The sequence below is a fragment of the Pelodiscus sinensis genome, chromosome 1, assembly GCF_052426305.1.
Source record: "Pelodiscus sinensis isolate ZL-2025 chromosome 1, ASM5242630v1, whole genome shotgun sequence".
Lineage (NCBI taxonomy): Eukaryota > Metazoa > Chordata > Testudines > Trionychidae > Pelodiscus > Pelodiscus sinensis.
The window spans coordinates 113,370,617-113,385,917 of record NC_143052.1 but is presented as its reverse complement, the minus strand read 5'-3'; the positions used below and the strand labels follow the sequence as shown (position 1 = coordinate 113,385,917).

At 44.2% G+C, this 15,301-nt stretch overlaps 1 protein-coding gene across 1 annotated transcript in view; it reads right to left on the bottom strand.

Moving 5' to 3' along the window:
* Positions 1-11,220, bottom strand: part of LOC102452524 (perilipin-3-like) — a 34,439-nt gene extending 23,219 nt beyond the window's left edge. Inside the window, exons 1-6 of the mRNA XM_075897358.2 lie at positions 10,993-11,220; positions 6,960-7,039; positions 4,883-5,081; positions 4,537-4,610; positions 2,948-3,095; positions 887-1,062 (exon numbers count right to left, since the gene is read on the bottom strand). Coding sequence (XP_075753473.2) covers positions 887-1,062; positions 2,948-3,095; positions 4,537-4,610; positions 4,883-5,081; positions 6,960-7,022 — 660 coding nt within the window. The 5' untranslated portion in view covers positions 7,023-7,039; positions 10,993-11,220. The remainder of the gene's footprint in view (positions 1-886; positions 1,063-2,947; positions 3,096-4,536; positions 4,611-4,882; positions 5,082-6,959; positions 7,040-10,992) is intronic.
* Positions 11,221-15,301: the final 4,081 nt, after the last annotated feature.

Sequence of the window (15,301 nt, the reverse complement as noted above, 5' to 3'; positions counted from 1 at the left end):
AGGGAGCAGAGCCCTGTGAGCAGGCTGGGGGCAGAAGACCCAAGCAGGTGAGCCAGACAGGGCAGTGGCCAGGAGGGAAACCCTGGGAGAGCCTGGATGCCTGACCTCCACGGTCCAGCAAATTCCCTTGTTCGGGACTGCTCAGGTCCTGAGGGTACCAGACTAGGGAGGTTCAATGTGTGGTATGATTTATAATATCTGATTTGTGTCCATTTATCCTTTGTTACAGAGAGTGTCCAGTTTGGCCAAAATACATGGCAGAGGGGCATTGCTGGCACTTGATAACATAGATCACATTAGTGGACGTGCAGCTGTATGAGCCTCTGATGCTTATATGGTTCCATCCTGTGATTCTGGATTTTTCCCACACATATATATATATAGTTAGTTAGTGCCACTGGACTACTCATTGTTTTTAATGTTTCAGACTAACACGGCCACTCTAGTGAAGAAGGCCCTGGAAACAATACATTATGACAAATCTGAGTTCATAGACCAGGTGAGGTTCCTGCTCCATGTGCCACTATGGCTGGAAGGAACTATTGTAGTTGATGCTCAGCATCACTTTTCTGGCTTTGCCCCGCAAGCATTTGGAATCATGCGAGAAGGGTGTAATGTGATGCTCCAATGGCATTGGAAGGTTTCACTGATCATAACTATGCCAACTTTTGGCTTGGCGGGTCATCACCCCAACATCTGAGGTTGCCGTGTCAGTTATGAAATTTAAAATAATTGCAGCACTGCTTTCATTACAAATTAAGCACTGGGGACACCCCAAGAGTGGGAATAAGCAGACGCCACTCAAAGAAGAAGATTAATTACATTATGGTCCAGCCCAGACCGTCCCTGGGATAAGGATGAAGGGAAAGAAGAACGTTGTTCCTACCAGGTAACTGGTTTGAAGAGCCTCCCAGATGGTTTGGCCGGCACCCCTCACCATGCTGTGGAAATGCTGGTAAGCACATTGCTGGAACTGGGTCATCCCGGTGCCCAAATGCGCTAGGTAATTGCCATACACTTGCTGCTGCTGAGCAGAAGCCACTCCATCTTCTTCTGCAAATGCTGTACATTTAACCAAAAGACACAAGAGAATAAGGCTATTGTGGCAGATGAAAGGTGTTAGGGTCAGAATGGACCACAGCTTCCTCACAGTGTCATTTGAAAGCCTGACTCATAGAGTATAAAGTTGGAAAGGACCACTGTGGTCATCTAGTCTGACCTCTTGTATAACATAGGCCACCTGGGCATTTCTCTCACTAGGTCCTTATCTGCATCTTTAGGTACCTATATACCATTAAAAGTCTGGCCCCTAGGCAACTGCACTGCTGTTACCACTGTTTGCCATCAATCTAGTAATGGAATTGTTGTAATGAGAAACTGGATAAACAACTATTGCTGATATTTGTGGCATGGCAACGTGTGGAGTCCCCAATTGACTCAGGCCTTGTGCTAGGCACAGCACATACACGTAGCAGCAGATGGTCTAGAATTTATAATCTAAACAGACAATGGGTGCAAGAGACGTTTATGACACATTTTTACAAATGGGGAACTGAAGCACAAAGAGCTGAAATGACTATTCTGAGATCACACAGGAATGTGTGGCTGATGTGTAAATTCAATCCAGATCCAGGATGTTTAACTACTTTTCCTCTCTGAAACTAGCCAGTGTTTTTCTAGAAAAAGCAGTGGTTCTTGAAGTGTCTCCCCCCCATTTACTACCATTTACCTTTGTCAAGGAACATACCCATTGACCACACATTTGAGAGCATCATGTCTACAAACACACTTAAATTTCCTCTATCCAGAAAGCATTAACTCCCCTCCCCAAGTGCCAGCCAAAGTTGACAGTCAAGGGTGAAAACACATTCCACTCCAGTCATAGTTTAGTGGCTTAGACTCTTGCGTGCCAAGATATGTGCACTTTTCCGATCAAGCTTCAGTAAAATAAATGTCACATCATAGCTTAACATATGTTGTCACAGCTGTGGCCAAGTCTCACCTCACAGGATGCTGGGGACATATTTCAAAATCATTCTCTTCTGTCAGTCTGATACTTGTCTTCCTTTTCCACCACAGGGAGGTGAATGGATGACAGCAAGGACTAGAACTGAAAGAGTAGCTCATGGCTTAAAGTGAGTCCAAGTGGAAATCCTGTGGATCATTATTTGCTCTGATGAATGGAAGAGGCCACTTCCCAATAAAAGGAAAGACCCAGGTAATTAAAAGAGTGAAACACTGGGAGGGCCCCATTTTATTTTTAAAGATAAAGCCAAAATATTGAAACCGGGACTGGAATTTTCAAAGAGACCTATGAGAATTAGCCACTCAACTCTTACTGGAAACCAGTGGAAGTTGAATAGTGAACTCCCTTAAGCTTCATTGAAATTCTCAACCTGTATGTAATCCAGAAAAGTCCTTGCCCATTTCACCAACTGTGTAGAGGCAGGATGTGAGAGCTCATCAGCTGTCTCCAGCACTGCTTGAAATTCATTCCTGCCCATCCAGCTAGTCAGGAATTTTTCAGCACAGTGTTCTTATACTGGATTAATCAAAACCAAGACTATTCACAGAACTGTGGTGCTGTGCATGAAACTTCCTGCATCGAGGTTTCTCAGCTCCAGGATGGAATGGACAGAATCCATCCTGGCACAGCCAATAGCTTAGGGCTTAGGGCATTAACTGGGATGTGGGGAGCCCCAGGTCCAGCTCCCTGCTCCAAATCAGGGAATTGAACCTGGTCACCCCCAACTTAGATGAGTGCCCTGATTCCAGCCTATTCTGGTCTGAGACTTGCTCAAGTTTTTTAATACAATTTTTTGAAAGGCTTATTTTCATTTCACTGTAGAATGAAAAAGAATGTCAAAGCCTGGAATTTTGTTGTCAATCAGAATTCTTGTTTTCTAGCAATCCCTACACACTTTTCATCTGATGACTGTATCCATACCATTAATTGCTGCTGACTGGGTGGTCCCTAGACTGGCTTGGATGGTGTCTTTGGTCGGGCCTACAACCGCTATTATTGTGTCGGCCATAGCGTCATTTGCATCCTTCACTTTGGAAGACATCATGAGGTTCTTTGCATCTGAAACATCCTGAAAATGAAATAGTCAGAAGAAAGTTTGTTTTATTCTAAATAAATCTGTACATCTATGAGCAAAACTTTCAGACTTGGGTGCACAAAGTTAGGCTCCTAAACTCGTTGGCTGTGTCTAGACTGGCCGCTTGAATTTCCGGAAAAGCACTGACGATTTCATGTAAAATCATCAGTGCTTTTCCGGAAATACTATGCTGCTCCCGTTCGGGCAAAAGTCTTTTTCTGAAAGACTTTTGCGCAAAAGGGCCAGTGTAGACAGCATAGTACTGTTTTCCGCAAAAAAGCCCCAATGGCTAAAATGGCGATCGGAGCTTTTTTGCAGAAAAGCGCATCTAGATTGGCCTCGGACGCTTTTCCACAAAAAGTGCTTTTGCAGAAAAGCATCCTGCCAATCTAGATGCGATTTTTACGAAAATGCTTTTAACGGAAAACTTTTCCGCTAAAAGCATTTCCGGAAAATCATGCCAGTGTAGACGTAGCCTTCATGAGGTAGCCAAGAAAGTGGGGTGATTTTCATAAGTGCTGAACAACTTCAGGCTGTTTTTCAAAGTGTTGTCCTAAGAGCGCATCTCAAAATAGAGTAGATTGCAAGTGATGAAGGCACATCCCCTTCTGCTTATTGTGAGGCTTAATCTTCCATACAGTAGATACTTCATCATAATGTTGTCTTAGAACATCTGTGAAATGCAGTGTGAGTCATCCTATTTTATCTGCCTTTTCCTAATTTTCAGCCAACAGAAAATTTGTCCATTACCCTAGCATTCCCTCTAGTGTTTGAATGGAAACTGTATGAGCTGCCTGTGGTTCTCTAGTGAAACCCACAACTGCCCATCGTTTGATCAGATACATGAATGTAAAAGAGGCTACCCCTATTCACAACTCACCAGAAAAACATTCAGCTGCCACCACAGTTCTACTCACTCTTGCTAACAGAGCTCAGCAGTTCTCAAACTGTAGGTCAAGACCCCAGAGTGGGTCACAACCAATGTACCCTCTAATCTTTTCCATCTATGTGCGAATTTTTTCCATCCATGTACAGAATAAATGTTATGTGCACCAAGGTATGTGTGAATGTGCACCACTGGTAGAAACACAAACCCAGCCATGGGCACTCTGCTAGTCGGTGAAGCGACATGTGACTCTCCTGAGAGGCCACACAAGTGCACAGCTTACAAGAAACACTTCTCACAACCCCATTTTAATGGGGTCACCAGAGGTGGCGTTAGACTTGCTGGGGCTTGAGGCTGAAGCTGGAACCTGGGACAAGAGCCAATGCCTAAACTACACCACTAGGCAGCAATGCTTCCGTCCTGACTCCTGGAGTCATGTAGTCATTTTTGTTGTCAGAAGTAGGGGTCCAATGATGTTTGTGATCCCCTAGAATACATCATAGCCTACCCCTAATAGAAGTCTCTAGTAGAACAACAGATAATTATTACCTGCTCAGTGGTTTCACAATGAACAGGCGGCTTCTCCTGCGCTGAATCTAGACCCTTACATTTTCCTGTTGCAGCTACAAAGAGACACATAGAGTTAGTTTCTCGACTCTCTTTCAGTGTGAGTAAGAATCCATTGGCTTATGTTTATATGTCATTGTTCTCAGAGCAGCCATATCACCAGTGGAGACCGAGGCCCATTTTCCCGCTGGCTTTAGGCAGAGAAGTTGCTGAAAAACTGCACACGATCTGAGCCTGGCAATCCGGGTTGAATGAGGAATTTCCCATGGGAGTTTTATTTTGAGTTCCATTTTCCCTTCCCATTGACTCTCTATCCCAGTTTACTCACCCTGGGGCTCAAGGGTTGTCAGCACTGGTTGTGCACTGCTGATTACAACTTCATTGATGGGCTTCCCTCTTTTCGCTGTCCCAGTAAGCTTAAGTTTGAAGCATGAGTGTCTCTTTTTGATGGAAGTATATTTAGCGGAAACCAAGTGACAGACAGTGCTGATGAAGGGTAGGTCACTCGGTTTCTTCAAGACATTACGCTGAGGCAAAACAGGAAAAGTCACATCAGAAAAGAGTCACTGACAGGCTGAAAAGCAAAGCCAAAACTGCGATTGATCTAGCTGGCTTTTCAAAGGTTTAGGTCCAGCACTGAGCTAGTTTAAATGGCAGAATTTCAGTGAAGAAAATCAGAATCCCTGGACTGCTTTAGGTCATGTCTTTTTAAATTAGGTAAATTGAAAAGTTGAATACAATCAAATATCTAGTCCACCTACATATTTCCATGTAATAAGTCCTGTAGGTGAATACACTGAGAAGACCTTGGTGTTTTGGGGGATGAGGGAGAGTTACTTGCAATTTGAGTCCTGATACAACTTCTACTAATCTGTCTTTGAACTGCTTACACATAAAATTAGGATGACTCAAAATCTAAAGATTCTTTTACTGCTTGCCCTTTAAGAATGAAATGCTTAGTTCTGACCATTTCAAGTCTTATAGTCTAGATTGTGTCTAGCGTGACTACCGTAAATTAGCGTATATAACCCGCACTCGTGTATAACCTGCACCTGTGCAATAACCCGCGATTTTCCCTAAATGTGTAAAAAATGTCTTAGGTAACCCACGCACGTGTATAGCCCGCGGGTTATATACTCTACAGCTGGTCCCCGAGTTGCAAACGGTCGACTTACAACCATTCGCAGTTACGACCAAAACTATCGTAACTGGTGGACCCCAAGTTACGAACGCAATCCACACCTACGAACAGCGCGGTCACGTGTAACACAATGGGGTCCAACTTATGAACAAATCGAGTTACGACCAATTGCTTGGTTCATAACCAGTTCATAAGTCGGAAAGAGACTGTACTTTTAGGTACCTGGTAATTGCACATACCAGCCGCAGCCTCCGGGAGGGGGGAACGGAGAGTGTAGCGCAGGCGAGATGGCTGGCCTGTAGGAAGGGTGCCGCACTCAAGCCCAGGCTCCACACAGCCAGGCGCAACCCACCCTGCTCCGGGGAGGGGAGAACGGAGAAAGCAGTGCAGGCGAGCTTGGCCGGCCTTCGGGAGGAGAGCCGCACTCGCGCCCAGGCAAGTAAAAATAAACTTGGACACCCCGTGAACATGTATACCCCACAGGGGGGTTGCGGGGTTTGTAAAACTTTGTATAACCTGCAGTTTATATGCGCTAAAACACGGTAATTCAGAAACTGAAAGGAGATGTCATTCTGTTTGCTGCATATCGCACCTTCAAAATCTGCCTCGCTCTGCTACTTTGGGGGCTTTTGTTAAATGACTATTTTGTTTTTCAGTTCAGATGCAGCTTTATGCCAATATTATTCCACATCAGTAATATAAAACTGGTATAGGACTGTGGAGAAACAAGGCCTTTATACATGTTCTTTGTTGTTTTCCTTAGTCAAAAATCAAAGTCAGACTGAGCATTTCTTTGGTCTTTCTGTGTGGAAAAACATAACAAAAGAAAGCACAGAGCAGTGGAATGGCTATTTAGAATAAATTTAAGCCCTCTGGACTGTCAGACATCACCTTTGAATTTGCAGAGCAATTGTCAGACACAAGTTTTGCTGTGTCAGTCTTGGCTTTGACATATGACACACAGCAAGAAGGGCTGAAAAGCACCAGCCCTGGTGCTGCTTGTAAGCCATGGGCCCCTCAGCTGGAATCAACATGCCTCTAATGAGAGACAAGTCAATTTACAGTAGCTTAGGGCCTTGCCTGCTAGCTTCCTTGGCACAGAATGGAGAACTTAGAATTCACATTCATTCAGTTCTGGCCTCTTTTCAACAGTCACTAAGCACATTTCTTGACACTGCTGTTTAGGGGTAGCCCAAATTACCTGCTCACTAGTGCAAACCAGTATCTGCCTGCTGAACCCCATATTTCTGCAGGATGTACCCACCTGCTTCTTCTGTTCCCATTTCTCTGAGGAAGCAGTGTCTAGTTTGGTCATTTTAGAGGACATGGTGCTGTCAATTATAACTGAAAATCAACAGAGACATAAGAGTGTTAAGTTAGGAGTTTAACGGGAATCTCAAAGAATATGAAAAGATGGAGAATCTCACAGACTGATCAAAGCCTAAAAACTACATTTGGGGCCAGATCCTGATTCACATTCAGCACTGACAATCTGAAGTAACTTTGTTAAAGTCATTGCACAGTGTGTTCTCTCTCTTTCTCTCATACACACACACAGATAAAAAGAGAGCTTTTCTCTGTATGTTGCTCCGATGGAATGTGTGACATCCTCCCATTTCACATCCTAATTTAAGTCAGATGTAATTCCACTGAGGAGGAGAAGGGGAGGGCTTTGGTATCAGGAATCAGCCTGAGGGATCTGTGCAATTGCAGTTTTCTACAGTTAGGTTCAACAATTCAGGTTGTTGTGGAATGATTCGAAATAGAACCCCCGCTCTGAAAGCATGGAACAGCCTCCAGCCTGGCACCCAATCTCCCTCTCTCTTCTTGCCTCCTGAAATTATGTGGCACACATACTTTTACTGTTTTTTGGAGGATGAAGTTTAACTGAGGGTGCGTCTACCCTGCATGTGGAACTTGAAATAAGCTATGTAAGTTGAGCTACGCAAATTGTGTCACTTATTTCAAGTTACTTTAGAAATAGTTTATTTCAAAATGTGGCACTGTCTAAACAGTGCCAAATTTCAAAATAGAGCACTATTCTGAAATGTCCCTTACTCCTTGTGGAAGGAGGTTTACAGGGATGTTGGGATGGCAAACCCATTATATTTCAAAATAACAGGCTTGCTCAAAAGACATGGAATAACTGTAGCCAGACAGGAACCCCCTTGTAACATCCATTTTTGCTTGCCTGAAGCATACAGGGCACACAGAGCAGAAGGCCCAAGCTGCTGTGACCGTGAATGGCTGTAAACAGAGATACGCCAATTGTTAACCAAGAGGCTGCCAAGGAGTGCCCTTGACTTAAACCCATATTGATACGAACACACATCCATCCGCGGGGGGGAGGAATCTCTCGCCCAGTAAAAAAATGTCTAGTGCTCACAATTTAGTTATCTCTCTTGCAAGTGTAAATTAACTTGAAACTTGCTTGTAAGAACTGGCGCCACAAAACGGACCAGTACAATTCGGCATCTTAGATAAGAAAGAGAATACGGGCCCCCAGCGGTATAAAGATAGGTCCAGCAGCGCATTTTCTCTGAGTGTCAATCTACCATCTATCTGCTGGTCGGGTTAGGTGTTTGATCTCCCGAGGTTCCAAGGGGACGCCCACCTCGTATTCGTCTTTCCTAGGAATTGAGAGACCGGCCCTGGCCTGACACGCTGGAGTCGAGAGGCACAGAAAGGGGTAAAAATTGTACCTGGATGTGGTCCTTTGTTTAAGTATATATATACATAGACTTAGAGCTCTTTAAAGATTAAGCTGTCACTTGGTACCATTATTTCTATTTTCTATCTTTATTTTCTTTGTAACCATTTTTAAAATCTGTATTTGTTAGCATTTAAGAAATAGAGCAATAGCCATTGTAACCATATGCTTTTATAAGTCTTTTAATAAACCTGTAACTGTTTAAGCTTTAACCTGACTCCTTCAGTTGCTGTAACAGAACCAAGCACAATTTAAAAGAACTTCAGCCGGTCATAAAGGGACAGACATAGGGAGAGCTTGGGCGTTTGGATCTGTGTCACTCCCAGGTGACAAGATCCGTTGGGGCACCTTTCCAGCCTTTCCCAGGCTGCCCGCTGCGAAGGAACCCCTGTGTTCTAGCAGTTAAAATCTAAGGTGTAATAAGCTCTTTCTATATAACGGGGCGTCTGTTGGCCTGCTGGCCACCCTCTGCGACGGGACCCCGGTCCTAGCAGTAAAGACACGGACGTTAAACCTTTTCTCGGAAGCATACACACACACACTGCCCTGACCGTCGGCTGACAATAACTATCCGGTAGCCTGAAATAGCTCTGAAGTGTAGACGTAGTCTGAAAGCACAGAAAATGCTATTTTATGCTATTTCCTGTTCCAACCCACTTATCTGCTCTGCAAACCTATTAAGTGCTTGATTCTGACCCGTGTACGCGGGGGAATGTTGTGTATGTGAGCACAAGCTAAAAGATGATGCATAGCCACTGATTTTCTCCTCCTCCTGCGGAGGAGTAACAGAATGAGGGGAGTATATAACTAAATGTTTCATTTTCATGCTGGGAGCCACTCTTAAGCCTGTTTCTTCTCTAACACAACTATTTCTCACTTTTTTCTTCCCTGTAATCAACAGTAAGGTAGCAAATACACAGGGAGTTTAAGACTCATGTACTCTCTGTTCCTATTCAAAACAGAGCGTATCAGTCTGGCATGTACTGTTACACCTCATCCTCTAAGGACAAAGTGGCTGAAAAATTATGATCGTCACTATCCAAGCTAATTATTCATCTAGCTAACTTCTAATTAAGTGAATCATCATCATGCAAGGTAATTTTTCCACTTGAAGCCAGTTCATGCAACTGTTCCTGCCAGAGCCAGATGATTGGCAAATTGGGTTCTCACTGGATACAGACTGCCTTCCCCTTGGACTGGCCTCTGATCTCTAATCTCCCTATTCAGCAAGATTAATTCAATAATCAGTCCAAGTGGGATATAAAACAATTCAAATACAGCTCTCCCTTTTCAAATGCTGTTCTCCTGTTCTGACTATTTGTACTGAGGTAGCGGTTGACTTTCTACATATGCACACAGTGTCTGACCACCCAGAGCTGTACCGGGCTACCACCCGGGGTGCCCCATTATAGGGAGTGGCACGTGGGGCTGCCGGGCCGAGCGGGGGCGGCACCACACATGCTCCGCGTGCCCGGGGCAGGGCCACGCATGCGCCACGCACCCGGGGTGGGGCCACGCATGCACCGCGTGCTCAGGGTTGGGGCCGCACATGCGTCGCACTCCCGGGGGTGGCACCGCACTCCCGGGGCCCAGGGCGCGCAAATGGCTCGGGCCGGCCCTGTGACCACCTCACAATCTTTAATGGATTTTAACTTCACAACACTCCCATGAGGTAGGGAAATCCTTATCCCCATTTTACAGCTGGGAAACTGGGACACAAGGTAGACTAAACAGTTTTCCCAAAGTCCCACAGAAAGTCTGCATAATTAAGCCCAGATCTTCTGTCTCCTAGTGTAGTGCCCTATGCACTACACAATCCTTTGTACCCCAGTACCCCTCAACCAACACTATGGCTCATTGCTCTAGTTATTCTACAAACACCTAGTGAGAGACATTCCCTGCCCAGAAAAGTTTACATTCTAATTCAATAAGATAGAGAGATGGAAAAAAGGACAGAACATTCAAGTAGAAAACTGGCAAATGAGGCACTAAAGGTGTGTCTAGACTACACGGCTCCGTCGACGGAGCCATGTAGATGAGGCAGGATGACAAAGGGAAATGAAGCAGCGATTTAAATAATCGCTGCTTCATTTACATCAAAATGGCCGCCACACTGTGCCGATCAGCTGTTTGTCGGCACAGCGCGGCAGTCTAGACGGGGATCTGCCGACCCCAGAACCCTTTGTCGGCAGATCCTTTATGCCTCGTGAAACGAGGCTTACAAGATCTGCCGACGAAGGGTACTGGGGTCAGCAGATCCCCATCTAGACTGCCGCGCTGTGCCGACAAATAGCTGATCAGCACAGCGCGGCAGCCATTTTGATTCAAATGAATCGGCGATTATTTAAATCACCGCTTCATTTCCCTTTGTCGAGTAAACTAATCTACATGGCTCCGTCGACGGAGCCATGTAGTCTAGACGTACCCAAAGAGATAAAGTGTCTTGCCCAGAGTGACCTTAGATATCTGCAGTAGAGCTGGAAAATGAATGCATGTCCCCTGAGTCTCATGCCCCAACCATAATTCAATCCTTCCTCCTATAAAAATCTCTTCTTGGCTTCACTGAAGCAGCAGCAGTTCTGATTACCTTCCAGTGGGTGATAACGTCTTTGTTTTCATCATTGGCTGGATGGTCTTCTGGTGTATAAATTGTTCTGTTAGGCTTCTTCTACACCCCCAGAATTCCTGTAAGATAACACTCTGTGCCTTTTACACCATTCTCATTCAAGGGATACTTTAACACCAGTGAAGTGGAATATTTCCAAGTCTGATCCTCTACACCTACAAGATAATTACACATTGTAATAGATAAGAAAAAAAATTCCTCATTATTGGCTACACATCGTCATGTGACAAATCATTACGTGTCTATTGTTTACCTTCACAGAAGTAAATACTTGGACAAGAATCAATCTTACCCAATCAAATCATATATGCAAATGCTACATTATGACTGTCTGCAGTTCAGTGTTAAGTCTCACCTCTGGGCCAATCAGGTATTATATGCAAATGCCCGTTTCCCCATTGGCTCAGAACTAAATAGTTTTTTATCAACCTTTAATTTAATTGCAGGGTTTTTTTGGGGAGGGGATTCATTATTGTATAATTTCAGAAATATCTGAAAATCTCTTTGTTATAGCTTTGTATGTCCTATAAAACCATTCCTGTATAAAGTGATACATATTTTTGCTTTGCACTGTATGAGCTTTAGTCTGAGGTTATCTATCATATCAGGAAGCTTTTGATATTCAAGCCAAAAGGCATAGTATATATGTGCTATTCCCCTTTTAATGAGAAGTAAACCTAAGGCATCTGAGACTGTGGGTAAGTCACTTACCATGCCATTGAAAGAGCTAGCCCAGAATCCTATCGCCTATCTTTTGTTTTATTGACCGAAAAACACTTTCAAAGGGTAGGAGCACAGCTTCTGTTCATGTTGAGTCATTTGTATAGAATTTATTTATCCCTCCTGTCAATTCAAAAACTCAGAGGCTGTGTCTAGGCTGCATCCCTTTTCTGTAAAAGGGATGCAAATTAGACATATCGCATTTGCAAATGAAGCAGGGATTTAAATCCCCCCCGCTTCATTAGCATAAAAATTGCTGCCACTTTTTTCCGGCTCGGAGCTTTGCCGGAAAAAAGCGCCTGTCTAGACGCGGATCTTTCGGAAAATAAAGCCTTTTCCGAAAGATCCCTTATCCCTTATTTTATTTTAAGAGGGATAAGGGATCTTTCGGAAAAGGCTTTATTTTTATGCTAATGAAGCGGGGGGATTTAAATCCCCGCTTCATTTGCAATTGCGATATGTCTAATTTGCATCCCTTTTACAAAAAAGGGATGCAGTCTAGACACAGCCAGAGGGTACTGCACTGCATACAAACAATCCATATTTGTTGTTTAAACAAACATTTTTAATATGGGCCTAAATTAGCCTCCTGCCATTCCCCACACAGCTCAGCCTGAAGAAGCACCTTGGCAATGACATTTAGCACTTCTCAAACATTTGCTGTTAATGACAGGATCTTAGAACAAAAACTCACAGCTCCCGACTCTAAGGAAAGAGGCCAGGAGAGGTGTCAAAAGTTAGCCCAATGCTCATAATCTAAACCAGTCCCTTACACATCCTCCACTGCACATTGTAAATAAGTCCCAATACTTTATTCTAATGGCTCTGAAAACTTTTAAAAGCCCAGCTGCCAAGAATCAAAGTGCAGGCTGGAAGCTACGGTGTAATTTCATACGCATAGGAAAGCTAAGTAAAAGCCTGTTTACCAGCTCCTCCTTACATGTCAAGGAAAGCAGCCCTGTTCGGGGATACACAAGGAAACTCACTGGACCAGCCTCATTCAGACTTTGTTAAAGGCTCATGCCTCACTTGCCAATTGACTCCATTCCTTCCTGCTCTCAACCCTTGCCCAAACAATCCTTCTCCCAACTCAGAACATCCCCAGACCTCTCAGCAGCCCATAACTCAATTCCCAACTATTTGAGACCACTCCTCAGTACACCCCTCCCCGTCTGTCCCCAAACTAAGAACTGCCCCCCCCCCTTTCTTAACCACTTTAAAATACCCCTCCCAATCTGAAATCTCTCCCACTGGACACTCCCAGATGCAGAATAACCTCCACACCATCCCTGCAGGCTCAGAATTCTTCCTCTCCCTACCTAGCACCTTCTGCCATCAGCCTCAGGGGCTCTTTGCACTGCTCCTTTAGATATTGGTTTCAAAACAATGAGCAACAGGTTGTGATGCATGCCACAGTACATCAGCCACACTACACAGCAGTGACACTACTGAGGAAACTTAGTACCCCTAATTGAGGGCTGCCGTTGGGGTGACCATTTTTAGATAAGGCCAGGCACCAATAGCAGTAGCCTCTGGGAAACTGGGGAAAAGTCTATGGAGAGATTCTGGAGGAAGCAGAAGAAATCTATAACAATCAAGGCTTCAGGCATTTGCTACTGTCACCCCCTGCAACATCTCTACAATGAAGTCAGTGGCTCAAAGTCTTCCTAGATAGAAATGGTTATCACACCATTTCCACTGAGCCTGCCTAGCTTGCTGGGAGGACTTGAAGGGAAACCTCTTCCTCAGAGCAGGAAATGGTTAGGGTTGAGAAACTTCAAGCCTTGGAAATCTTCTTCCCCTGAGACTTCCAGATTAGAGGTTCCCATACTATTACGCGGTGGTTCAGACAGAAATCAAAAAAGATATCCAAATCTGGAGAGAGCCCCAACCAAAGCACCCAACTTGGTTCCTCCTATACCTGGATCTGAACCCCCTGGAACTCTGGGATCTTTTGGATTTGGACACTTTTGGCTCATGCCCAATGTCATATAAAATGCCATATGTGGGGCCTGCAGCCCAGAGGACCATAATGGAAGTTTCCATCCTTGGAGTACACAGCCTCGAACCCTTCGAACGCCAACACCAGCTGGCCCTTTTCAGCTTTAACCCATGCAATTGAGCTGGGAAACTACTAAGCGGTAAACAAGTTTGACCTTGGTCTCAGCTCATAAAAATGCAAAGAGTGGAGTGGTGCCAGTACGCACACACCAGGTAAAACAACTGTGATATCACTAGTGTGGAAAGTTCCGTGCCTGGTGAGTTTCACCAGGAACCTAGACCTCGGAGGGTGCCCTGGATTTCCCCCAGCTGGAGCCATGTTGACTGCAGCCCTTGAAGTGAGGATCAGGGATGGGACTCCCCACGATAGAAGGGATGTAAGCATTCCAAGTGCCTTATATTCATTGCTCTATAGCGCTTGCTGATGCGCACTCTGTAATAGCTGTATAACAACAATTCAGCAACATTAACTCTGTAGTAGCAGTGATGTAATAAGACTAATAAAACAAACTATCCCTAATAGACTCTGAGTTGAAGCAAATCCATAATCCTGTTCATCCAAGGCCCTGAGAGTTGACACCTATTCCTTCCCAAACTTAACCCAGACCCTAGAACCTTTCTGAGGTCTGCTCATAGCCAGCCAAAACCAAGAGAGCACTGAACAAGTAAATGGTTTTTTTTTCTACATTTCTACCCCAGGTGGCAAATAAATGAGCTCCTCATTCCTTATGCTTAAACAAAATAACTCTCTAGTGAAGGACAAACACAGAGGCTGTGTCTAGACTGGCAAGTTTTTCCGCAAAAACAGCTGCTTTTGCGGAAAAACTTGTCAGCTGTCTACACTGGCAACTTGAATTTCCGCAAGAACACTGACGATCTCATGTAAGAAATCAGTGCTTCTTGCGGAAATACTATGCTGCTCCCGTTCGGGCAAAAGTCCTTTTGCACAAAGCTTTTGCGCAAAAGGGCCAGTGTAGACAGCTCAGATTTGTTTTGCGCAAAAAAGCCCAGATCGCGAAAATGGCAATCGGGGCTTTTTTGCGCAAAAGCACGTCTAGATTGGCACGGACGCTTTTCCGCAAAAAGTGCTTTTGCGGAAAAGTGTCCATGCCAATCTAGACGCTCTTTTCCGCAAATGCTTTTAACGGAAAACTTTTCCGTTAAAAGCATTTGCAGAAAATCATGCCAGTCTAGACGTAGCCAGAGAGGAAGCTTTTTCAGCCACAAGGCATCTACATCCTTCATTACTTTTAATTGTAATGTTTTAATTGTAATTGTAATTGTATGCAATTGGTTTTTTTCCCCAAAAAACAATGTGTGGGGAAGGTTAAATTATTTTCCATATGATATTGCATATGTGTTACGTCTATTATACAGTGGAAATATCCTGTACTTGAAAGTGATTTTGTTATCTGGTAATACCTAGATGATGCCGATAACTAATTCAGCCCTAATCCTTGTGACAGATAGATTTAAATCTGGCTTTTTAAAAGCCAAGATTCTAATCAATGGCATCAAGAAGTGCATTGTGCACAAACACATCATTATT